Source organism: Geotrypetes seraphini, chromosome 1 (genome assembly GCF_902459505.1).
Source record: "Geotrypetes seraphini chromosome 1, aGeoSer1.1, whole genome shotgun sequence".
NCBI classification, from domain to species: domain Eukaryota; kingdom Metazoa; phylum Chordata; class Amphibia; order Gymnophiona; family Dermophiidae; genus Geotrypetes; species Geotrypetes seraphini.
Genome location: NC_047084.1, coordinates 338,594,614 through 338,606,744, shown reverse-complemented (window position 1 = coordinate 338,606,744; position 12,131 = coordinate 338,594,614). Strand labels below are relative to the sequence as shown.

General features: G+C 42.8%; 1 protein-coding gene across 6 annotated transcripts in view; it reads left to right on the top strand.

Moving 5' to 3' along the window:
• The window catches only part of USO1 (USO1 vesicle transport factor), a 210,209-nt gene that overhangs the window by 141,492 nt on the left and 56,586 nt on the right, over positions 1-12,131 (top strand). For 4 of the 6 annotated variants that reach the window (XM_033960394.1, XM_033960401.1, XM_033960367.1 and 1 more), the window contains 2 exons: positions 4,990-5,010; positions 11,852-11,962. In XM_033960394.1, the coding sequence (XP_033816285.1) occupies positions 4,990-5,010; positions 11,852-11,962 (132 nt within the window). The remainder of the gene's footprint in view (positions 1-4,989; positions 5,011-11,851; positions 11,963-12,131) is intronic. The other 2 variants (XM_033960384.1, XM_033960376.1) reach the window with 1 other exon arrangement.

Sequence of the window (12,131 nt, the reverse complement as noted above, 5' to 3'; positions counted from 1 at the left end):
AGTCTTTGTAAAGGCACATTCGACTAGAAGCATGGCTTCTTTGTATGGCAGAAGCTAGAGATGTCTCCCCCAAGGAGATTTGTAGGGCATTTACCTGGTTCACTCTTCATTGTCACAGCCACCCTCTGGCCGCAGCGGGTCCGAGTGGCACGTGACAGGTTTTAGTGTGCGCCTCTAGAGGTTGCACAGATTTTCAGGAGACTACTGAGTACACTTCTCCCTCCGTATTCGCGGGGGATGCGGGCAGAACATAGCCGTGAATAACAAAAAACCGCAAATAACCTTTTGCATGTTATTTGCAGTTTTTCGGTAAAATAGACCTGAAAAAGATAATAAACCGTGAATAACCCGACCTGTGATTTGCTCCGTAAAACGCCGGGAGCAGCGATTTCCTCCATGAACCACCGGGAGCATCGATTTCCAATGTGAAACGCCAGGTTCAGTGATGAAAATTAGGGGGCGGAGTCAGCAGCCGAAAAATCACGAATAAGCGAATCTGCAGATATGGAGGGAGAAGTGTACTGGTGTTTAACCATTAAGATACCACACACTAGCTGTAACTGAAATATGAACTATGCTTTATTCCAACTCTGTTCAAAAGGGTGTCTGGCTATTCCAAACAACAAAAGAAAGTCCAAAAAGAACAATCAAAAGACAATTCCAAAAGACAAAAACCAAGATACAGTTCACAGTGTCAGAATGCTCCCCATCAAAAGAAATTTTAGCATCAGTTCATACTTGTAACAAGCAAAAGAAAAAACATTTGGAAACAGGTCCTGGGCTTCCCAGGCTTCACTTCAGCCGTGCTCTTATCCAGGTGTTCTTTAAGCCACATGCAGTGCAGGCACAGAAGTTCACAGGTAGGAGCTTTAAGAAAGAGTTCTGCACTCACCCTGAGTTCAAGCATATAAAAATATCAGTGAGTTAAAGCAGGCAAGAAAACAAAAAGAAAAATTTATTTTCAGAGCTGTGCTGCACTAGTCAGCCCAGCTCCAGTGTCCCAACACTAAACGGTCTCTTACACAAGCCCAAAGAAGAATAAAACCAAAAAAACAACTTTCAACTTCTTCATAGAACCTTGGTATCTCATAATACTGTGTAGCAAACAGTTCCTTATTGCAAAAGAAGAAGAATTAAAAGTTTCTAGCACTGGGCATCAGCAAGAGGCAAAACTACTCTTCACTTTTAAACTTGGTCAGCCTCTTATGCTTGTTGGTCTGTATTTGCTTACTCTGAGTAGGCCTATGTCTCCATTTACCTCTTATAGGTCCATAGCTTGTGATAGTTCCCCTGCTGCCTGACCCCTCAGCCCTGGCTTTTCCCTTCTATGTGATCGGATCACCTTCTCTGTCTGGGACGCTTTCTCCTCCTGTCCTAGGACACCTCCCTAGCAGTACAGCCCTAGCATTTAATAGGCTAGTGCCCTGCCACCAACCACCAGTTGAAGGAGCTACACACGGCACGCTGCAGCTGCCTGCATCCTGATTAAAACATTTACTTTCTCTTAAGTGTGTATGCCTTCTTGCTCCCTCTGGTGCTTTTGGAGAAAATACCACCAGTCTCCTAATTTTCTGTTTTTACCAAAACTGGAATGTCTCAAACAGCCTCAACTGGCCCTGCTGTCATAGGGACACTCCTAGCAGGCATACCCTGCATAACACAACATACATTTTCCAAGTTTTACAAGGTAGATGTAGTGGCAAGGGAGGATTCTGCCTTTGCATCCTCATTGTTACAAGCTGGCTCAGTGATCCTGCCCTAGATTGCTGAGACTGCTTTTGTACATCCCATCCGTCCAGAATGGCATACCTATTGCACTAGAAAAAGAGATTAGCTTCTTAGCTAATATCTTTTCTAGTAGATAGGTGTGTCATTCTGGAGTCCCGCCCAATCAGTCATCACCTGTGCCTGCCTACTTTCTCAATCAAAAAGTTCAAGCCCAAACTGAAATTTGGATGTTACATTACATTGATGTCTTCTATCCCTCCAATATCTTTCAGTCAGACCTTAAGGCAGGGGTGTCAAACTCAGGCCCATGGGAAAATATCCTGTTCCTTCCCTCCCTCCATCTCATCGTCCACCATCTCTCTCCTAGCTTCCCAGTCTCGCCTTCAAAGCAGCCTGCAGAGGATCGCCAGTCAGGCTGCCTTAGCCTCCGCAGCACGTTCCCTTATGTCAGAGGAGGGGCAGGACTGTGGCAGAGGGAACGTGCTGCGGAGGTCGACGGCAGCCTGCTAGGATCGCTACAGCTGATCGGCGATCCTCTGCAGGCTGCTTTGAAGGTGAGACCGGGATGCTGGAGGATGCTAGAAAGAAGGTGGGGAAACATGCAGGCCTTCGGGGTGGATGTGGAGGGTGGATCCTGGTGTAGAAATACACGGAGGGAGGGAAGGTGGGGTCCAAACAGATGTGCATATGCTGGACTGAGGGTGGGGGAGGGGAAGAAATAATGGGTCTAAAAACAGAGGAGAGGGAGAGAAATGGTGGACAATGGGATGGAGGGAGGGAAGGAACAGAAAGGGAGAGAAGTTGAATACAAGGGATGGTATGGAGGGGAGGATAGAGGTACTGGATAGGAGGGTAGTTGGGAAGAGAAAGGGAGAGATGAAAGAAGGAAACGACAAATGGGCAGGAGCCCCTGGCAAGCGAGTTATCAGAAGACAACCAGAGCCTGGGACCAACATGATTTGAATAATGACCAGACAACAAAAGGTAGAAAAAATAATTTTATTTTCTGTTTTGTGATTACAATATGTCATATTTGAAATGTGTATCCTGCCAGAGCTGGTGTTAGACAGCAAGTGTGAACTAGGACCTAAAAGAGAGAGGAGAAGTGGTTTTTATTTATTTTGTTTATATCACAGAGCTGCCATGGGGTTGGAGCGGTTGTAACCCTATACTTCTACTAAGACTAAGGGATCCTTTTATTAAGGTGCGCATTTAGTGTGTGCTAATATTTAGCACATGCTAAATTGGTTAGCTTATCTTAAGAAAAGGACCCCTAAGTATCTTAATAAAAAATCCAGCCTTAGCTTATGTTTTAGATTTCAGCCCCTTATGTGATTGAGTTTGACACCTCTGCCTTAAGGGTATAGAGAATAATCTGTTGCTATAGCATATTGGGGTATACTTAAGCTCCATAGATGGTTCTGTTTGGCATGATTGTTTCACTGTTTTGCTTGTTCAATGACAATGTTTAACATGTTTGTTAAGATTTCAGAGCAGAACAGAGTTGTAATTTGGGGTGTTTCCCCACACCACTCCTTCACATGTGTTTCTATATGGGGCTATCGCTTGCTTTGGTACAAACTGAAGGGGGCAGCAGAGCCCTCTAGTGAAGGAGGAAGGATTTAAAAGCTGGAGTGGATTCCTTCTTCATAGCTCACAAGCAAGGGGATATTCCCTGTCCATCCAGAATGACACACCTATCTACTAAAAAAAGATATTAGCAATGTAAGAACTTAGGGCTAGATTCACTAAGTAAACCAATCATGTACTGATCGGTTTGCAACCCTGACCCGATTCACTAACTTCGTGGCCGATCCAATTCCGATCCACACATGCAAATGAGGGTAAACGGCATTTAAAGTAGGAAAGATGTAATTCACTAAACTTTTCCAGGAACACCGACTGAGCTGGCTAATCCAAAAAGAAGCGACTGGTGGGGTACCAGTCACTCACAACCTTTCCTGCTCTCTGCCGACTTCTCCTGCCTTTCTGCTCCGACTCGCCTGCCGTGCTCAGCCCCGACTCGCCTGCCCTGTTTAGCCATGAATCGCCTGCCCTTCCCCGCAGTGCGAGCCCATGATTTTAACCCTTGTGTTTAAAGCGGGTTAAAACCACAGGCTCGTGAAGTAAAAAAAACAGCTAAGTAAAAAAAAATAAAAAAGCTCTGCCGGGCATGAAGGCCAGAGCATGTGCAGACTATCTATAGTCAAGGAAGATGGTCTGCACATGCTCAAGTATCACTCTCTAGTGGTTGGTGGGGGATGTGCCAACGATCGCCTCCATTTGCATGCATTCCTTTAGTGAATTCGTCAGCCTTCCTGCAATCGCCCACGGATTGGACACGGAAAGGAAGGTTAGTGAATCTAGGCCTTAATCTCTTTATATGCTTTTAAGAGGATACCATAGTTCCTTTCTGTCTTTGAAAAAATATTTTTTACAGTGATCACAGTGATGTATGGATTGTTAAGACCCTAGGTATAATTTGAAAAAGAAGCATGCTTTGCCCCATTTTTTTGTTTCTTGAGTAGGGGAGTAATTGTGTTTTTTGCTCAACTTCAATTAAATCCCTATCTCAAATTTCCAGTTGACTTTGCTTATTAGAATGAAGAACTGCCGTGCTCAGCATGTAAAATGTTATAAAAACAAACAAATAACCTCCCCCCCAACAAAAAAACCCCAACAAAAAAAAACAAATAATGGATAAAATCTTCCCCCATAACACTCCATCGAGCTGTAAATAGGGGAATATCCTTTTTGTGTAAGCATCTTCAAAGAGGCTTTGTTTTGCATATAACATGGTAGTAATGAATCCCTGTTCTGCGGTTTGCCAGGATGTAGTTTTTGAAAGCTGAAGAGCAAGATTTGGCTATGCAGTCTATGTTTTAAAGAGTGCCTTTGTGCAGAGGGTAGTCTTTCAGACTGATCTGAGAGTAGGAGTTAGCACAATCCATGGTCGTACATGTTTGTTTGTACACAGTAATTATGATAATACAGTGTTACATGTTGGGCATATAATCATTTATAGCTATTTAACTTGTTTACATAGCATACCTTCTTTTTAAAAGTCTATTTGCAAATATAGGTGTAAAATGGTCTCCAACTTGTAAATTAATGCACATTTGTTAGCACACTTTTTCATTTATTGAGACTTGAAATATAAGTAATGAATTTTGAGGGAAGGGAGGTTCTTGAAAAAAAAATTTGTCTATTGAAATGTCTTTCATGACACATTAAATTGAACTTTCAATGTATGATTTTCAGGGTGATAAGATCAACAGACGGGTATGTATCTTTTGGCACGCCTTAGGTGTTTTCTGACATAGGATGGCTTTTTTCTTCACCTTCAGGTCTTGGGTGTTTGCTTATTTTTAACAGCTTTGAAGTGATTTACTTATGCTGCATTTCACTTTGCTGCCCATTGATCTTCTGCCCTTCCCTAACCCCCTTTCCCCCAGCTCACACCGAGGTGCTTTTTTGTACCTGTAGGTATTTGTAAGGGATGAGACTCTGGGATCAGACAGATGCTGCTGCTTGCTTTCCACTAGGTGGCAGCCTTTACATACTACACTTCTCCCTCCGTATTTGTGGTGATTGGGGATGAACTGACCCACAAACATGGAAAAACCGCAAATAACTTTCTCATGTTATTCGCGGTTTTTCTGTTAAAAACCCTCGAGAATATTATAAAACCGCAAATAACATATGAGAAAGTTATTCGTCTCCTCCCCCGCCTGCCCGGGTCTCTCCTTAACCCTGGTCCCGTCTACAGAGCAGGGGGAGAAAGAGAAGCCCACCGCCAACTCCCATTGCGTTGCTCCAACCCCTTCCACCTCACCAAGCTGCCGCTCTTATCTCCGGGTACCCCTCGCACCTGGCCTTTCCCCTCTCCTCAGAGCCGCAGATCCAAATTCCAGCAGCGCTCATATGACGGTCTTGGCCAATAGCTGGGTGGCGCTCCAGTCCGGGCCATGGCAACAGGAGCTCGAGGGGGTGGCGGCGGCCGCCTGGCGTGCGAGGGTCCCGGCAGAGATGAGCTACGGTTGCACTTGGCCAGGTGGAAATGAGGCTTTAGCCCACTCCTTTGCAATGGCAGGTATGCAAGGTACGTTTGTATTCCCTGCCCTCTTTGCACCCCTTTACTTAATTTGGGAGTCGTAAGCCTCTGGTTGCAGTTGTATAAATTGGCCATGGATGATGTAATTTTGGGGGGAGGAGCCAGCACGCTAAAAAACGTGAATAGTTGAAACCGTGGGTGCCGAAACCGCGAATAAGGAGGGAGGAGTGTACTCTGAATTCTTGCAGGTACATTTTATGGAAAAAAATAATTTTTGTTAAATACCCTTTATCTTTTTTTTTTTTTCAAATGTAATATTCTTTAAACATGAACACTGTTGCTAAGACAAAACTTATGTTTTTAAATCTAGTTTTGCAAATAGTTCAAATCTGCAACGTTGGTATTCTACAAGATCCCTTTTTAAGAGGGGTTGTTTTTTTTGTGGAACACTTTAGGCTGTTCATTTGCTCAGACCTTTTAAAATGAATAGTATACAAAATAGCTTTTCTGTAGCTTCATTTCAAATAATAGGGAATGTGTAACAAAAACAGAACACAGCCACAGTAGTCTGATATTTTACTATAATTGTAGTAACCCACAGGAGGGATACAGTGGTATAATACTGAAAAAATACTTTTTTAGAAAAGAAAAAAGCATCAGATTTTTGTTAGGTATCGATATGTCATCAGCTTCTCACTCACTACGCTTGTGGAGATGGCGCGGTATACAAACCTAAGGTTTAGTTTAGTTTAGTTTATAGTATACAGTATATAAAAAAAGAGAGAAATATTTACCAGTGAAATAAGTAATCCCCTTGTATCAAAACTGTTTGTATTCACAAGATGGTGATCAAGTAGTCAGCTGTGAAATTTTACATAGTATTTAAAATATATTTGTTTGAATGTCACTGAAATGAGCAGATGACCATGGACTCCTTTTACAAAGGTGCGCTAGGGCCTTAACGCGTGCAATAGCGTGCGTTAAATTCCCGAGCGCACTAGCCACTACCGCCTCCTTTTTAGGAGGCGGTAGATTTTCGGCAACTGTACGCTATAGCGCGCGGTAATTTTGTGCGTGCGCTAAAAACCCTAGCGCACCTTCGTAAAAGGAGCCCCATATGCTGCCAGGTTCCTAGATATACTGGGGTTCAGTAGCAGCCCACGTAAGAAAGTTTAGAACAGTGATTCCAAACCCTGTTCTGGAGGACCACCAGCCAGTCAGGTTTTCAGAATAGCCTCCAGGACAGGGTTGGGAACCACTGGTTTAGAACATTATGCTAATCTTCTGTACCTTTTTCTGTGGCAGGCAAACACTCAAGTCATTTTGATCTCACAATTTAGCTGGGCACTTAAAAATGTGATGGAATCACATTGTTGTATGGATTGTCCTACTGGAGCTGCTCCTGTGCTAACCATAGCATTCAGAGTGATACTCTGCAAGACTAACTTCTCATCAGCCTGAGTGATGGGTAATCTGTAAATACTGTGGAGAAAGAAATGTTAGACTGACACTGGACTATTTGCAACACAGATTTAAAAAATAAATTTCAGATCATATCCAATTTGGTGAGATACTGTCTGCTTTCCTGCAAGTTTGCTTTCAGCAGCCTTTGAAGGTGGACAAATAATACAGAGGGGCAGGTGTGCTAAGGACACAAAGTGGGAGAAAACAGTCTGACTCTTAAAGTATTATTTCTTTGAGATTCTGCTGCTTTGCTGCTTAAATAAAGAAGAATGTCTTAAAAAATAGGGCACCACCGAAATTGTTCATGTTTTGAATTTGAAAATCAGATTGGGAGGATGTTGAAACTCTGGACTGGGCATGCAGAATTCATTTACAAATCAAACTTGATGGGTACTGTTTTTAGAGCCACAATGGTAGGAATTAAATTTCTTTATACTGTAAAATGAGTGAGTGAGGGTGCTCGCCAACTGAATGAAAAAATGATTTGATGTGGAAGAATCATATTATCAAATAGTTTTCAAAATGCTTAAAACTCAACCACAAATATTTCAGTGGTCATTTTAGAAGGGCTTCTGCCTGATATTTCTGATTTTTTTTTTCTTCAAATAAATATTTAAAACAAAATTAAAATACCAAAAAAGTAACAATTTTTTTGTATACTTGCCATTTTGGATTTTATAAACTGTCAAACTCAAAAGGAAGATAGAGTAACATAGATCAGGCTTGCCTTTTTATGGTTTTTAACATGTTTTTCTGATGTGTTCTTGAACTTGTTTCTGTCAGAAACAGTCTCTGGGTAAGTGTGGAGTTATGGCAAATTCATCTAGTGCAGAATCTTTGTTGGTACACCTAAGAGGGACATATATGATGAATCAAAATTTTTTCCTCCCCTCCCTTTTATATTTTTGCTTTTTTTTTTTTCCATAGTGTTATTTTCGGGCAGGTTGGAAGCACATGAGGGTTTGTGGAAAGCTTCTGAGTGCTCTCCACATTTCTCTGATTTTTCACATTAACAATTTGTTGGTATATCTCGTAAATGGTTTATCACACAAGAAATGTAAATTTGGAAAACCACAACCATGGTTTTCAAATTAAGTAATATTTGTTTAGATCGAGGATGGGTAACTTTTATACACAGAAGGCCACATGGATGTCAGTACTATCCCTAAAGAGCCACAATATTAAGTAATGTCAGGACTGGAAATGCATAGAGCCTCATAAACCACCTGTGATAAATGAATACAAATTTGTGACCATCTCTGGGAAAAAAAGATAACTAAAAATTTTAATGAATTCTGTTGGAGCAAATAATGTGTAAGACAACAGTCCAAACTCTATTCTTTTATGTGAAATAAATGAAAAAGTTACAGAAGTTAAAATGTGACTGCATAAATAGTAAGTTTTGGAAAATTGAGTATTAAAGAATAGATTTAATTATTTAAAAAATTTAGATACAGTCTAAGTCCTAGACCAGGGGTGCCCACACTTTTTGGGCTTGCGAGCTACTTTTAAAATGACCAAGTCAAAATGATCTACCAACAATAACATTTTTTAATAAACCCAAAGCACACTGTACGCAGAGAAAATGTTAATTATCATTTATATTCTGGGTTTTTTAAAATGAGATCAAGGCAGATGACTCTATGCAATGTCACCTCAGTAACAACCATACAAAAATAGACAAATATACCCCCCTCCCTTTTTACTAAACCACGATAACAGTTTTTAGCGCAGGGAGATGCGCTGAATGCCCAGCCTTGCTCTCGACGCTCATAGGCTCCCTGCACTAAAAAACGCTATTGCAGTTTAGTAAAAGGGGGCCATAGTGTAAAATATAGACAGCAGATATAAATTCTCAAAACGAACACATTTTGATCACTAAATTGAAAATAAAATCATTTTTCCTACCTTTGTTGTCTGGTGATTTCATGAATCTCTGGTTGCACTTTCTTCTTCTGACTGCATCCAATCTTTCTTCCCTTCTTTCAGCCTGTATGCTTCCTCTCCTCTAGACCGCATTCCCTCCCCCAACTTTTTCTTCCTCTCGCCCTGTCTTTTCTTTCTCTCTGCCTCCCTTTCTTTTTTTTCTCTCTTCATGACCCCTTTCTTTCTTTCTGTTTCCCTTCTTTCCTTCTGTCTCCCTGCCTGCCCCTTTTCTTTCTTTCTCCCTGCCCTCCCCCAAGCCACTGCCACCGCCGCTGCCATTGGGGAACAGGCCCCAAAGCCACCGCCGCCCCAAGCTCTCCCTGCTTCCCTGTGTCGGACCGACCAGCATTCCTCTCTCCGACGTCAATTCTGCCATCGGAGAGGAAGTTCCAGGCCAGCCAGGCAGCGATTTGCTGGCCCGGAACTTCCTCTCCGATGGCAGGATTGACGTCGGGGAGAGGAAGGCTGATCAGCCCAGTAGATTGTGAAGGCAACACAAGTCTATCACGGAGATCCTGCAGGCTGCTGTATTAGCTAAGTGCGGGAAGCTGGGGGAACATGCAAGCTTGTGGGGGGAGCAGGCCTTCGCGGCGGGGAGGAGGAGGAATAGTGTTTTTGGGCGGGGGGGAGCAAGCCTTCGCAGGGAGGAGGAGGAGGAAGAGTGCCTTCGCAGCACAAGGCAGGCCTGTGCAGAGGGAGGAGGAGGAAGGAGTAAGAGAGGGGAGGGGAGATGCCAGATCTGGGGGTGAAGTGAAGGGAAGAGAGAGACCAAACCAAAAAGAGGGGTAGGAAAGCAGAGGAGAGGTGCTAGACTAATGGAGAGAGGGAGAGAGAAATGCAAGACCACAAGGGGAAGAGTACAAGAGGGACAGATACTGCTCCAAAGTAGGTGGGCAGGGTGCAGGATGGCAGGAGAGATAGTAAGAGAAAGCCTGTACTTGGGGAAGGGGATACAGGAGGTAAGGAAGAGAGAAGAAGCTGGATATGGGGAAAGATAAGATGCTGGGCATGGAGGGAGCATGGGAACAGGGACACAAGGGGGGACAGTACTGGAGAGGAGAATAGGGACAGGGACACAGAAGAAAGATGCTGGATGAAAGGGTAGTTGAGAAAAGGAGAGATGGTGGATCTGTGGATGGTGGGGTCCATTGCTGCAGCTGCGAGGAGGGGGGGGGGGGGAAGGAGATGAACAAAAGAAAAGATGCCAGACCTCCAGGGGAGGAAAGGGAAACAGAAGGGGAGGACAGAGATGGAAATGGATGGTTAGCAAGAAGAAGGAGAGCCTGATCAGAAGACAACCAGACCAACATGGGACCAGCATGATTTGAAAAATGACCAGACAACAAAAGGTAGGAAAAATAATTTTATTTTCTGTTTTGTGATTACAATATGTGTGATTTGAAACCCTTCTAGAGCCGGTGTTGGACCGCGAATGTAAGCTAGAATTTAACAGAGAGAGGAAAAGTATTTTTTTTTAAATTTTGTTTACACCACAGGACCAGTGTGGGTAGGAGAGAGCAAAGGGGGTGAAGAGGCTATAAAATAAACCCATCAGGATGTTTGGAAAAAACCACCCAATTGGGCAGGAAAATCGAATCGAAAAATCGATTCAATAGGTTGAATCGAATCGAAATTTTTTTTCCTGAATTGGGCAGCACTACTGCATACCTTAAGTATCCCTAGTGGTCCAGCAGTGAATTGCAGCAGGAGTGATGTTCCTTTCCTCCTGCCTGTGTAGAACAACTAGCTAATTGGCTGCCGCGAGTTTTCATGGGACCGCAATAACTCGCGGCAGACAGTCAGCTAGCATCTCTGCATGGACAGGAACGAAGGAAGGTTGCTTCTGCCTATGCAGAGCCACTGATTGGCTGCTGTTTTCTAGAATGTCTCACCTGTTGCACTGGAAAAAGAGGTTATGTACTTACCCTGGTACGCTCTTTTCCAGTAGATAGGTGAGACATTCTAGACTCCCCGCCCTGTCCATCCTGTGCCTTTCAGCTTTCAGTCTTTTCTGCTTCTCCATGCTGATTCTTGAAGACCGGTCAGCCCTTCGGGGTTTTGAAGAATTTATACATATGTTCAACTTGTTAGGGAGTGGTTTCAGAGCTCCTTTGAAGTCTATGTTGGCGGTTAAGGGTACTGTTTTCTTGTTTATGAGCAGAACATTTGTTTAGCCTGTTGTATCAGTTGCCTCAACTTCCCATGTGAGGGTGCCTTTCTATGCTTGGGTACTGACTGCTAGACGGCGCTTTACAGAGCTGTGAAGTACACTGAAGGCAGAGTGAAAAATATGAAGTGGATTTTTTCTGAAGTCCATGCGATTATGGGGAAAAGCGTGGTGTAGAGTTCTTCATTTAAGCCTGTGCTAGCCTCTAATAGCAAGTATAAATAAACTAAGTGAAACATGGGTTATTGCTTTCATTTATATTGTACTGCCTATTAGATTGATTGCTATCCTGGTTTGATTTGGTGGCAAGGAGTGTGAAACTGATGTGGCCCATGCAGCAGGCTAGAGCTTCACTACTTAGTTATGAGACCTTATCTGCCATGTTTTATAATAGTGTATGTGTGCATGAGGAGTAGTGTTTTTATTTTTTAATGTTGCTAATAAAATCAGAGGAAAAGCTAACCTTTGAATTCTTAAACGTGACATTAATGTTGAGTATTTTTGTGTTTCAGGGGAGCAAGATACAGACAAGAGTTGGATTATTAATGTTGCTCTGTACCTGGTTGAGCAACTGTCCCATAGCTGTAACCCACTTTCTTCACAATCCAGCAAATGTCCCATTTGTATCCTTTTTAACTTTGATCTATACACTAGGGACAATTTTCTGTAGAGGCTGGGCAATAACATTACTTAATGGAAACTGAGGCAATGAAGTGCATTGATCCTATTTTAAAGGAAAATAGCAGGTATTCTCCAAGCATAGCAAGCCAATTATTCTCACATGTGGGTGTC